We start from the raw sequence: 13,471 nt of genomic DNA on the forward strand, positions 1-13,471 counted from the left end.
CGCAGGGCGTCGCCGGGTATAGACAGACGTAGCCGGGCGTAGCCGGGTATAGACAGACGTAGCCGGCCGCCGCAGGGCATTAACAGACGTATAGACAGACGTAGCCGGGCGTCGCAGGGCGTAGCCGGGGTATAGACAGACGTAGCCGGCGTCGCCGGGTATAGACAGACGTAAGCCGGGCGTCGCCGTGTATAAAACAGACGTAGCCGGGCGTAGCCGGGTATAGACAGACGTAGCCGGGCGTAGCAGGGCATTAACAGACGTAGCCGGGCGTCGCAGGGCGTCGCCGGGTATAGACAGACGTAGCAGGGCGTAGCCGGGCGTCGCCGTGCATTAACAGACGTAGCAGGGCGTAGCCGGGCGTCGCCGGGTATTAACAGACGTAGCCGGGGCGTCGCAGGGCGTAGCCGGCGTCGCCGGGTATTAACAGACGTAGCCGGGCGTCGCAGGGCGTAGCCGGGCGTGTCGCCGGGTATAGACAGGACGTAGCCGGGCGTCGCCGGGCATTAACAGACGTAGCCGGGCGTCGCAGGGCGTAGCCGGGGCGTCGCCGGGTATTAACAGACGTAGCCGGCGTCGCAGGGCGTAGGCCGGGCGTGCGCCGGGTTATAGACAGACGTAGCCGGGCGTCGCCGGCATTAACAGACGTAGCCGGGCGTCGCAGGGCGTCGCCGGGTATAGACAGACGTAGCCGGGCGTCGCCGGGTATAGACAGACGTAGCCGGGCGTCGCCGGGCAGTAACAGACGTAGGGCGTAGCAGGGCGTTGCCGGGCGTAGCCGGGTATAGACAGACGTAGCCGGGCGTAGCAGGGCGTAGCCGGGCGTCGCCGTGTATAAACAGACGTAGCCGGGCGTAGCCGGGCGTAAAGCGACCACCCGGATGTGGTCCCAGGACGAGATCAGTTACACTGTAACCTGCGCGGTCTGATATGAGGAAGCCCGTAGTCATGACGACGGAGCGGGACCGCCTTCTCGTGCGCGCGCGCGCGCAGTCGGACCGCTGCCGGGTTTCGGGGGCGCGGAAGCGGAGTCTCGAGCGGATTACCGGAGGAACCGCGGAGGGCGAGCGGACCGGAACCGAGCGCGGTGTTCGGTAGGATGCAGCTGCGTGTGTTCAGTCAGGTCGCTGTGTGCGCGCTTTGCGTTTTGCGTGATTATTTTTTGAGGGGAAAAGCGACGGAGCGCGTCACGCGATGCTCTCTCTCTCTCTCTCTCACACACACACACTAAAGGTACATGTAAAGCTGGCATGTTATTTTAGCCGCAGGTCTGGTGTATGTGTAATCGTCTGAGCGATCGGGGGCAGGAATTTGGGTATGTGTGTGTGTGTTGTGTATGTGTTGTGTGCGCGCGCGCGTGTGTGTGTGTGTGTGTGTTTTGTGCGCGTGCGCAAACTCAGGATTTTAATTCTGCTTCTGCAGCTAAACTGAGCTGGAAAATTGAGCCACAGTCAAGAGGGAGGAAGCAGAGTTGTGTGTGTGTGTGTGTGTGTTTGTGTGTGTTTGTGTGTGTGTAAAAGAGGAGATGCAGGGTGAGATGAGGGAGAGAAGGAGGATGGATGGATGAGGGGTGGATGAGAGCCGCCACTGCAGCCGGAGGGGGAGGGGAGACGTTGGGGGTGGGGTGCAGATCAGAGGATCTCACACACACACACACACACACACACACACACACACACACACACACACAGTTGTATTTTTATCAGTTCTCTCCTTCCTCATATCTTCTGTGACCTTGCTGTTGTTTTTTGCAGCTTTTGCTATACAAGTTATTTGCTGCTCTCTCTCTCTCTCTCTCTCTCTCTCTCTCACATACACACACACACACACACACACACACACACACACACACTAGCTGAATTGGTTTTCATGGCGGTTTAATGGATTTAAACCTTCCGCAGCACTCAGCAGCATCCCATCATTTAGGGTACCAGCCTGTTTTTAAAAGCTTCTATGAGTCTCATCATCATGAGTGTGAGTGTGTGCAGTGGTGGCCCTAGCGGTTAAGGAAGCGGCCCCCGTAATCAGAAGGTTGCCGGTTCGAATCCCGATCTGCCATGTGGTGCTGTGCATCACATGTGACAATCACTTCACTTTGTGTGTGTGTGTGTGTGTGTGTGTGTACTCATATGTAGGATGATATGTAACTTGCGCTTTTCTTCCTGTCTGGTTTATTGACCCTAAATTGACCCGCCCCTCCTCTCTCAGGTCTGATGAGTATTCCAACAGCATCAATTCAGTCGGGCAGTGGAGAGATGCAGTCGCCTGGAGCTATAAGCCCCGCCTTTCTCCCACCCCCTCACGGAAAAGTTCCGGGTCGCAAGAGGGGCCGTCCTCCAATCAGGAAGCTGGAGTTTCAGAACCGTTACCCGGAGCCCCTCCCACCTATCAAAATCCCCAAGAAAAGGGGGAGAAAACCTGGATTCAAGGTCAGTCAATATACGTGTGTGTGTGTGTGTGTGTGTGTGGGGGGGGGGGGTTCTGATCTTGCTGATGTAAGTTGTTTCTGGCACAGCTCCGGTACTGCAGCTGATAACAAATAGACACATCTCACACACACACACACACACACACACGCACATACACACACAGTGTAAATAGTAAAACCCTGGTACTAACTGGGCCAGTGGTGGCCTAGCAGGTAAGGAAGCGGACTCGTGATAAGAGGGTGGCAGGTTTTACCGTGACACCGTGTGCTGTGCTTCACAATGACAATCAATTCTCTTTCACTTTCTGATGTGTGGCAGTCTGGAGTGGGAGAAGTTCAGAGCTCTATTGTCGTTTAGAAACAGAACCCTAGAACCACAGCAGAACAACATCACATTTATCCAGTTTGCACTATACACATGCAAAACAGTATAATACACAATACATACGATTGTACTTGTAGAACTTGTAGTACTTGTGGGACTGATAAAGGTTGATCTTATCTTATAATGTACACTTTTACTCACAATACCTTATGGCTAGTATACTCACGATACACATACGCCTTGTATAAATAATGTACAGTTTTACGCTTTTACTCGTGATACCGTACGGCAAGTATAAGTAATGTAAGCTTTTACTCATGATACCGTACAGTGAGTATTAGTTATGTACACTTTTACTCACGATACCGTATGGCAAGTATACTCACGATACACATACGGCTTGTATAAATAATGTACGTTTTGACACGATAAGTAATGTACACTTTTACTCACAATACCATACAGCAAGTATAAGTAATGTACGCTTTTACTCGTGATACTGTATGGCAAGTATAAGTAATGTACCTTTTTACTCGTGATACCGTACGGCAAGTATAAGTAATGTACGCTTTTACTCGCGATACTGTATGGCAAGTATAAGTAATGTACGCTTTTACTCGCGATACCGTACAGCAAGTATAAGTAATGTACGCTTTTACTCGCGATACCGTACAGCAAGTATAAGTAATGTACACTTTTATTCACGATACCGTACAGCAAGTATAAGTAATGTAAGCTTTTACTCATGATACCGTACAGTGAGTATTAGTTATGTACACTTTTACTCATGATACCGTATGGCAAGTATACTCACGATACACATACGGCTTGTATAAATAATGTATGTTTTGACACGATAAATAATGTACACTTTTGCTCACAATACCATACAGCAAGTATAAGTAATGTACGCTTTTACTCACGATACCGTACAGCAAGTATAAGTAATGTAAGCTTTTACTCATGATACCGTACAGTGAGTATTAGTTATGTACACTTTTACTCATGATACCGTATGGCAAGTATACTCACGATACACATACGGCTTGTATAAATAATGTATGTTTTGACACGATAAATAATGTACACTTTTGCTCACAATACCATACAGCAAGTATAAGTAATGTACGCTTTTACTCACGATACCGTACGGCAAGTATAAGTAATGTAGGGCTGCAACAACGAATCGTTTGAATCGATAAAAATCGATTACTAAAATAGTTGGCAACGAATTTCCTAATCGATTCGTTATGTCGCGCGACGCGGAGACGTTTGATTATTAAAAAAAAAACTTAATTTGAGCGCGGAATGGAGTGAACACACTCGGTCAGACGCTAGCTGATTTTGGCGCCTCATAGACAGCGCGGAGCAAAAAAAAAAACAAAAAACGAGCGGAGGTAGAGGACAGATACATGGCGGAGGCAGAGAAATCTGCGCGAAAATATGCAAAAGCGACATGGCACGGCACGGGAGCACCACGGCAATGATCCTGCACCTGAAACACAAACATGTTGGAGTGTTTGATGAGGAGGAAGGGAGTTCAGCAGCAGGGGAAGTCACTACAGAATCCTACTTTTGTTCCGTTTTGAAGTGAGGAACGTAATGTTACTGGTGCTGGTGGAGAACTAGACGGGGACTTACAGCGCCACCTACAGGTGTGGAGGGGGGATGAAACAGCGTTCGGACTGTTCTCTGCGTCTCCATGTGGACGACTCGCCTATTGTGTCCCTGAGCAAGACACTTAACCCTAAGTTGCTCCAGGGGAGACTGTCCCTGTACTGATTGTCGCTCTGGATAAGGGCATCTGATAAATGCTGTAAATGTAAATGTTGACCCGGCATCCATCTTGACGAGCATGACAAGTTAGCGTTAGCGCGTTAATAACAGTTGTAAAGCAGGGGTGCTATAGTTACTTTGCATTAAAAGACTAAAGACATGTTTTTATTCACTAGCCTTTTTTGGACCATTCATTTTTCAATCTGTTGTCATGTATAGCTACACTGCAAAAAAAGCTTTTCTTACCTAGTAATTTTGTCTCGTTTCCAGTCCAAATATCTAAAAAATCTTAAATCAAGATTACTAGACAAGAAAAATGGCATGAGAAAATTAAGTGATGCTTAAAACGTCTGTTTGAGATTATATCTCATTAAGATTAGTTTTCTTACCCCATTGGCAGATCATTTTGCTTGTTTTAAACAAACAATCACTTAATTTTGAGATGTTTTATCAGAAAATTAGACATCATTTCTTACGCTATTTCATGTGTCTAGTAAATGTATCTTGATTTAAGATTTTTTAGAGATTTGGACTGAAATCAGGAAAAAACTACTAAGTTAGAAAAGCATTTTTTGCAGTGTGTGTGTGTGTGTGTGTCAGTGTGAGAGTTTGTGAGTGTGCATCTGCAGTGTAGTGTAGAGAACATTCTGACATTCAAACAAATCCTGTTAAATTTTCTGATTTGTATTGTTCTTTATTTTTTTATAAATTATTTATCGTTCTGGCAGCTCAGGTGGCACTTTATTTAAAAAAAAAAGTCTATATTTGGTAGATGTAAAGCATACATGTGTATGTTTTTTGTGTTAGTCCATTTTTATTTTATTATTATTATATTTATTATTATTATAACAGCTCAAGGAGCAACATGTTTGTGCACTTTCTAAAGAATTTGGTTCTGTTGGAAAGGGTTGGAAATGAATGCTTTTCTTGTTTTGTTTTTTTGTTTTTGTTTTTTTATCCGATTCTACGATTAATAAAAAAAAATAATCGACAGACTAATCGATTATTAAAATAATCATTAGTTTCAGCCCTAAAGTAATGTACGCTTTTACTCGCGATACCGTACGGCAAATATAAGTAATGTACGCTTTTACTCGCGATACGGCCTGGTCCCCAGTACCATATAATATATATTGTGTGTGTTTGTGTGTTTTTTTTGCAGCTCAAGCCTCGGATGGTGATGACCCCTTTAGCTATCTCCCCCCCTAGCAGCACACCCGAGCCGGACATGAGCTCCATCCCCCAGGATGCTGCTACGATACCCCATTCAGCTACGCCACAGGTTCTTACAGGTAACACACAGACAAACCACTCTATGTTCTTCTTCTCCACTGGTCACTTCCTGCAGTTTATTGTTTCTCAGATCTTGGCTGAGATATAGAAACGTGTTCAACACCTGGACTTTGTATCACACTGAGACCCTAAATAAACCTAAATGTCCCTAAATGACCCTGATCTGAGATCAGGTTGAATTGTTAACTCCAGTGTGGATGACTGGATGAACGTTGCTGTTTCAGACGAGTGGAAGAACTGGAGCGTGAAGAAGTGTGTTTAACCCATTTGACAGCTGTGTCACTCTGTGTGTGTGCTTGTAGGTGTTTTATTTTTAGCCTGTTGTTTGGACCATGACAACAGCTGATACAGTGTGTGTGTGTGTGTGTGTCTCCAGTGTGTATCTATGTGAATAAGCAGGTGAATACAGGCCCTAACCTGGACAGACAGAAGGTGATGCAGCTGCCTGATCACCTGGGTCCGGCGCGGCCCTCCGTGGTGCTGCAGCAGGCTGTACAGGGCTGCATCGACTGCGCCTACCACCAGAAAACCGTCTTCACTCTGCTGACCCAGGGCTACGGTGGTGAGAAGATCTCAGGTACGCATGCATGTACACACACACACACACACACCAACCATAGGTACCTGCTGTCATCTCCCTCACGCTGGTGTGTGTGCGTGCAGCTACCTTTGACGGTAAACAGCACCTCCTGAGTCTGCCCGTGGTGAACAGCGTGGGCTACGTCCTGCGGTTCCTGAAGAAGCTCTGCAGAAGTCTGCTGTGTGAGAACCTGTTCAGCGACCAGCCCATCACCCCGTCCTCCTCCTTCTCTTCTTCATCCTCGTCATCCTCGTTCCACACAGACAAGCCGTCCGACGGGCAGCCCAAACCATGTACGCTGCTCTCCTCGCTGATCACGACCTGTTCCACCACACCCGACCGTGCTCTGAGTTTTACTCGTCTTTTACTCCACAGCAGTAGACACCGTGGGAGACGAGTACCACAGCGACGCCATGGAGTCAAAGCGCTACTCCGTCGACTCCAACGAGTGCACCTTCGGAGCGATGACATCACCGTACCCATCCAAGCAGGGATATGGGTTCCGGTCTGGCCCCGCCTACCCTGGGGGGGTGTGCCGACAGGCGTCCAGTCCCAGCAGCTTTCCAGAAGGCAACAGAAGTGGTGAGTGCAAAAATATCCCTAAAATAAGGGAACAGACAAGGGTCGGGTTCATACCGTCCCCACACACTGCTCACCAAGGGTGGACACGTTTCACCGAGTCACCGTGTGCTGTGCTGCGGTGTCGCACAATCCCTCCACTTTCACTTCACATTCCCCGCATTACTGCTTTTCTCAGGAATATTCCGATAATATTAAAATAATATAGGATAATATTCTCCCTGCTGCAACCCACAGCCTACAGCCCGGTTCCGGAGACGTCAGACGCCAAGCCGCCGCCCAGCAAAGACCCCTCCAGCTGGACGGTGGAGGAGGTGGTGTGGTTCATCAAAGACGCGGACCCCCACGCGCTGGGCCCGCACGTTGAGCTCTTCAGAAAACATGTGAGACTCAACTCAAGCACTCCGGGGTGAAAGGTCGTCTGTAATGTGGCGGAAATACATTATGAGCGAACTGTAATTATGAGCGGATATTGATAATAACTCTATAATCATAATCACAGATGAACCTCTGTGGTCAATAATCCTAATTTATCTTGATGTGTGTGTGTGTGTGTGTCTGTGTGTGTGTGTGTAGGAGATCGATGGTGATGCTCTCCTCCTCCTGAAGAGTGACATGATCATGAAGTATCTGGGGCTGAAGTTGGGTCCAGCTCTGAAGCTCTGTTACCACATTGACAAGCTGAAGCAGAACAAGTTCTAACTGTTCCCACACACACACACACACACACACACACACTCACACACCCGTGCACAGACAGCAGAATTTCGGGGAATTCTTTGTGATTGTTATAGTTGGAAGTTTACAGAATGTGGCCTATTTAGCATTTTTGCTGTGACTGGTTGCCTGGCTACAGCTACATTTTGTTACTGCCTCCTTCTGGTCATTATGAGGTGCTACACCCTCCCACAATGCTGCAGATATCTGACCATCCACACACACACATCAAAAGTCACTTCAATACTGTACTGTACTGACAATCACATGGTCAAGTAAATTCAGTCACACAAATACCTCATAAACCAGCAGAAACACACACACACACAGGATCACCGGTGCTGTACCTGTAACATGTATTTCTGTATGAATTCTGAACCACAGGTAATACACATGTGTTGCCAGGTTGGTGCAAAATCTTGTGCTTGTTAACAGGCTGCGACAGGCTGGACGTCATACAGTGATAATCTATAGTTGGTGGGACATTTTTATTTAAAATGTAAGAGGCCTTTTTAAATTCTTTCCAAGGAGGCAAAGAGGAGAACAGATCTGGCAACACTGGCAGAATGCGTGGAAATGCCAGCATCAGAACAGATGCAGAACGTATTCTGCTTAACTTCTCTGTGGATGAATGGCTGGGTAGAACCTGCTTATGACAAATGTATTTATTTATTGGTATATATTTATTTATTTGGCCACCTCACCTGAGCATCGTCATGTGACCTGTTCTGATCTGAGATCAGCAGAGCTGGTACTGATGGCAGTGTTGATTATTAGAGATCATCACACTGCCTCCACTAGGGGGCATCGCTTATCTCTCTACACAGCATCAGCATCCTCGGTTCCCCGGGGAACAGCACTTTTCTCTCTCTCGCTCTGGGTCCGGCCAGTACAAATCGGTGAGGTGTGTGTGACCTGCCGCCTCACACTGCGGGCACTTCTTCACGTTCCGTATCCCATGTTCAATATTTGATATTTCATATTCTATATTCTCGGTGAGCTGGGTGGCGCCCTATCACTTTTATTGTGTCTACGTATTGCATATGCGTCCATGTTTTTTTTATATTATGGATTTTTGTACATATGGCGTACGAATGCTACTTTTTATGACCGTTCCGTGTCAAGAGTCAGAAAAAGCATTGAAGGTCCCATTACTGTTGGTGCTAAACGTGTGGTTTTTGAAAGGTTTTTGATTTTATTACCTTTACTTGGCATCAGTGTTGTAATCGACAGATACAGGCTTGTGTGTCTGTTTGTGACTTATATGCAGAGTCTAATTAAACCATCACAATTAAAGATGGCTGATTTATTCACCTTGCAGCGGTGCTGTTTTATCTAGTGCATTAAAACATTAAAACCTGTTATGCTGTAGGTTCCCCGTTGATTACTTATTTAGCCCAAAATCACAAGCAGAATATCTCAGTGGGATTTGACGGACCCTTTGACCCTGGGAACGTTGGGAAGGGGTGATCTGTCCAGCGATGAACCGTTTTTGCAGTGTGTGATGAAAGAGGACATCACCATCGGGGAATACTGTCTCCATGAAGGGGTGAGTGCAGGACCCAAGTTTTCCCAGAAGAAGATCACACCTGGTCATCCAGAAGAAAACGTGCTTTATCAGATCAGGACACCTTCTTCCAGTGCTCCACAGTCAACTATCATGACCAACTTTAATAGTTTCAGCAGATCGTGGGTAAGAATAAGATGCAGATCAAGAGGAATCCAGCATCTTATAATGCATTTTAATATATTAATAATATTCATTACTTTTTAAACAATAAGTAAAACAGCTTGAAAGTTTATGTGAGAGGACGTATTTGTTATTATTGAATAATAATAGCATTATTATTTCTTTACTGTATAACGTTATTTGAGAATAAAGATGATTCTTTTTTTTAAATAATAACTGATTATGCGGTGGGCGGGGACTCTGAATTTGTGATTATGCAGTAATCATACCTGCATAATATAAAATGTCCCGCCAGCTTCCAACAGAGGTGGAACATTAAAGCTGCTCTCCAACTCAGCTGAGCTTTAATCCCCAGAAGCTTTTCATCCAGCAGTCATGTTCTGCAGGAAGTGGAATTAGGTCAGATGTGAGCCGACGGCGAAGTACATTCATTATACGAGCGAACTGTGTTCGGACTGTCTGCTGACATAATGAGGGCAGCGGCTTCGTTCTTCTAAACCAAACGGTGACCTTTCACAAAAGAGCAGAGGATGATGATTTATTGCACAGCCGCTGCGCCGACCACACTGAGCTTCCTGTAGGTGGCGCTCTGACATCACAGTTCCCAGTTCTTCATCCGTGTGCGCGTGTGTGATGCTTCACAGATCTTGTCATCATCATTAGCAGTTTGCCTAATTTTCTGCTTCCAACATCAATTTGAAAGACTAAATGTCCTCCAGACCAGGGTCATGTCTGGTGGAGCCCATGGCTGGACACTGGGTCTCTACAGGGATCTGGTGAAACCCCATCTGATTTATGATGGCCCAACCCTTGGTGGTCAGTTCTCCAACATGATTAATCCACCAGTGTCTGATGCTGTCCGTGTGGTGGTTCTATGCATGATGGACACACTGCTGCAAGTCCATGAAGACATGACCCTCAGTGTGTGACCATGAGCTTTCAGTGATGGTCAAACACACACACACCTTTGGACGGTGGGAGGAAATTGGAAAACTCACAAGGAGAACCTGCCTGAAAACGTCCAACATTTTGGACAGATTGATGTTGGGAGGAGAAGGATGACCTCATGTGTGACTATTCCAGTGATGACCGGGGTGATGCATCCACTCAGCTCCCAGTCATCACATGAACATCAGACCACGCTCCTGATTCTGGGACGTACAACCTTAAAAACAATATAAAATACCAAAAAGCCATATTAAATACCAAAAAGCCATATTAAATACCAAAAACCATATTAAATAGATGGTGGTCTGGAGCTCATTACTGGCAGCTTGATTAATTAGAAACCTCGTCTGAAATTCCCTCTATGCTGCTGTAAACAAAATGCTTCATGATGTTGAGGGCTGGATGAGGTCACACAAGAACCATGAACGAGTGTTCATCATCACCGTCTTCTGCAGTGTTACTGCGTTGTCATCATCATGACTGATAGGTCATTGAACGCTCTTCTGACTGGAGATGAAGGGTGAAGGGTTAAGCCATTTCCTCATGTGCTGAACATCATCATGATGTTCCTTAAAACCTGTGTTATTCTCTGGGACCTCTATCCCGGTGTCAGTGTGGACAGTGTGTCATGTGTGTGTGGACTTATGGAAGACAACAGGACTGAGGACATCCAGTCAAATCCTTGAGAAATCACCACACACAGCAGGAAGTGTCATTATTAGTTTGTGTTTTTTATGTTCTCTGCTTGTGCTTTTCAGTACTTGAATGGTGATAAATGTCCCCTGTAACCCCCTTCTCTGGATCACGTCTCATGTGTTATTAGTGTTTTCGTCATAAAAGAAGTAGGATGGAGAGAATGATGAAAGGCTGAGTGAAATCTCCACACCATGTGTGTGTGTGGAATCTCTGACCAAAACCACTGGATCCACTGTGATCCCTTTCATGAAGGCCTCAACCCCTGATCCGACCGTTGAGAACCTGACCTCTACCCAACCATTGATGCGTCTACCTCCCACCATAGTCTAACATGATGATGTGACAGATGACTGCGTGACTCATGATGATCTGAAGATGTTGAATGTCCCAAAGCTGCCTAGGGGACAGAGCAATATTCATCTTTTCAAATGGTATAGCAGCCAACCTGGTGGGACAGTGAAAGCACTGATCTGTAAGACCATCTTACTACATCCTGGTCCATCTTCACTAGTGAAAGTGATTAGTTGTCACATGTGACACCACAGCAAAGCACATGGTGACACACAGTGAAATGTGTCCTCTGCATTTAACCCATCCTCGAGTGAGCAGCCATGACAAGCACCCGGGGAGCAGCGAGTGGACGAGACCTTCATCAAGGGGACCTCAGTGGCCCCCTTCGGGATTTGAACCAGCAACCTTCCTTAGTGGGTATATTGTTCAGTAATATATTGTAGTGAGAGCTGCAGTGTAACAGACCAAGGAATGTGTCTTCTCCAAACCATGATGGTCAACCATAACAATGATGGTTCATCTTCCCACAAACTCATTGTGGAAACATCAGTCCTGAAGGTCTGCCCAGGAACATATGAGGATCTTCTCAGACATGACCTCCTGCCCAGGTCCTTGGTTGGGGTTAGGAGTTTGACAAGGTGATGGAAGGACAGCCTCATTCCTTGGCAGGCAGGCATCGCACTGCTGCGAACAGTAGCTCTTTTCCATGTGAGAGGAGAACGTTCAGTGCCTGACATCTGAGTGCCAGTCGCAGGGGACCGATTCCTGCCTGCAGAGCATGTGACTCAAAGAGAACGAATCATCTTGGAAAATGATCTCCAGAGTGTCAGGGATGTAAAGGTGTGTGTGGGAGTCTGAACTCAGAGACGCATCTGGATTCCCACAGAGCTGGATAACAAAGAGTTCAAACGGTCTACTGGTCTGGCTCTGGAGCTCTAGAACACACAGGAACCAGGAACCCTCCACATTGACCTCCACATGTAAAAACTTCACTTCACATTTTCTTCATCTACTCCTGGCTCTATGGCTCTTTTTTGGACTATTTTTACATTCTATCTGAAAATTGTCAAAGTCAAGTCACACATGAGCTCTTCAAGGCAGCACTACTGTCTTCTCCTAACCACCTTAACTCAGATAACGGGGACAGTCTCCAAGAGAAGTTCTCAGAGTTCCTGTGTTCATGCTGACAGCTCTGATTTGTGCTTCAACCAGCCTCCATTATGGTCTCCATGTCCTCCATGTAGCCCACATGAGTCTGTGGTGATATTGTCTACAGGTGTGTGTGTTAATAAAGTTGGAGACGGGCGAGTGTTTATGGGGCGTGAAAGGGCTGGAGATGGCGGCTAGACGCCGATAATGTTGCAGCTTCTCGCCGAAGCAAATGACGCTTTTTTTCTCCGTGGGAATAATTTATGTCTGAGCGCTAATAGAACTGCTGTCCAGAGACGTTTACAACGAGCAGGAGAAAGCGCTGCAGGTACCAATCCTGCCGGACAGCAGCGCCGTCATTTATTTCCCGCTTGGTGTGTGTCTCTAATTTTCCCTCCCGCTCTCTATTCCTGGCTGTGTTGTTATCTCTCCTGCAGCACCTCACACCTCCAGAACGTGGCTGGACCATAACACACCGCTGTTGGTGTGTTTAGGACATTTTAATTCAGGCCTTCCTGTTGCCCTCGGTGTTAAACTGCAAATGATATTCAGCCGTTCTGGAGATTATTACGACAGAGAAAAATGGCCGACTGCACACACACACACACACACACACACACACACACACAGCTTATTAGGCTCACGGCTCCGTTGCCTGAAGTTGTGGATTAAACGCATCATATTTCAGAAGCCATTCCGTCCCCGCAGGACAGCGTTTCCACGTTACAGTGATCAGAGTTGGAGATGAGAGCTTTAATTGATCTTTTTTTTCTTTTCCAAATGTACTCCCATTAGAACAGTTCTCAAGGCCGCTAGGACACAGCCAAAGGTGGCAGAGACGAGGAGACAGTCCCTGATCAAACAATGGAAGGAACCTTGAGAGGAACCGAGAGTCTGGAATTTAGCCTGGGTTCTTGACGCCAGGCCTCAGTTGCTGTGAAGTGGGGGCTTGTGTTGATCGAGCAACCTTGTCAGTTCTGCCATTGTCCCATGTGTCCC

At 46.7% G+C, this 13,471-nt stretch overlaps 1 protein-coding gene across 2 annotated transcripts; it reads left to right on the forward strand.

Moving 5' to 3' along the window:
• Positions 1 to 995: 995 nt before the first annotated feature.
• On the forward strand, positions 996 to 8,994 carry scml4 (Scm polycomb group protein like 4). 2 transcript variants are annotated; one of them, XM_028967977.1, is made up of 8 exons: positions 996 to 1,094; positions 2,209 to 2,429; positions 5,692 to 5,821; positions 6,199 to 6,399; positions 6,486 to 6,695; positions 6,778 to 6,984; positions 7,219 to 7,364; positions 7,558 to 8,994. In XM_028967977.1, exons 2-8 carry the CDS (start codon positions 2,214 to 2,216, stop codon positions 7,681 to 7,683), a joined length of 1,236 nt encoding a protein of 411 aa, XP_028823810.1. In that variant the 5' UTR covers positions 996 to 1,094; positions 2,209 to 2,213; the 3' UTR covers positions 7,684 to 8,994. The 2 variants fall into 2 exon arrangements, with proteins under 2 accessions (XP_028823810.1, XP_028823811.1); XM_028967978.1 differs by having other exon boundaries at positions 6,781 to 6,984.
• The last annotated feature ends 4,477 nt before the right edge of the window (positions 8,995 to 13,471 follow it).

This window comes from Denticeps clupeoides, unplaced genomic scaffold, assembly GCF_900700375.1.
Source record: "Denticeps clupeoides unplaced genomic scaffold, fDenClu1.1, whole genome shotgun sequence".
In the NCBI taxonomy this organism is placed as follows: domain Eukaryota; kingdom Metazoa; phylum Chordata; class Actinopteri; order Clupeiformes; family Denticipitidae; genus Denticeps; species Denticeps clupeoides.

Coding starts and splice junctions, on each gene's coding strand:
- scml4 (XM_028967977.1), top strand. CDS start 2,214: ATGAGTATTCCAACAGCATCAATTCAGTCGGGCAGTGGAGAGATGCAG. Junction 5,822..6,198: donor TACGCCACAGGTTCTTACAG/GTAACACACAGA, acceptor GTGTGTCTCCAG/TGTGTATCTATGTGAATAAG. Junction 7,365..7,557: donor TTGAGCTCTTCAGAAAACAT/GTGAGACTCAAC, acceptor GTGTGTGTGTAG/GAGATCGATGGTGATGCTCT.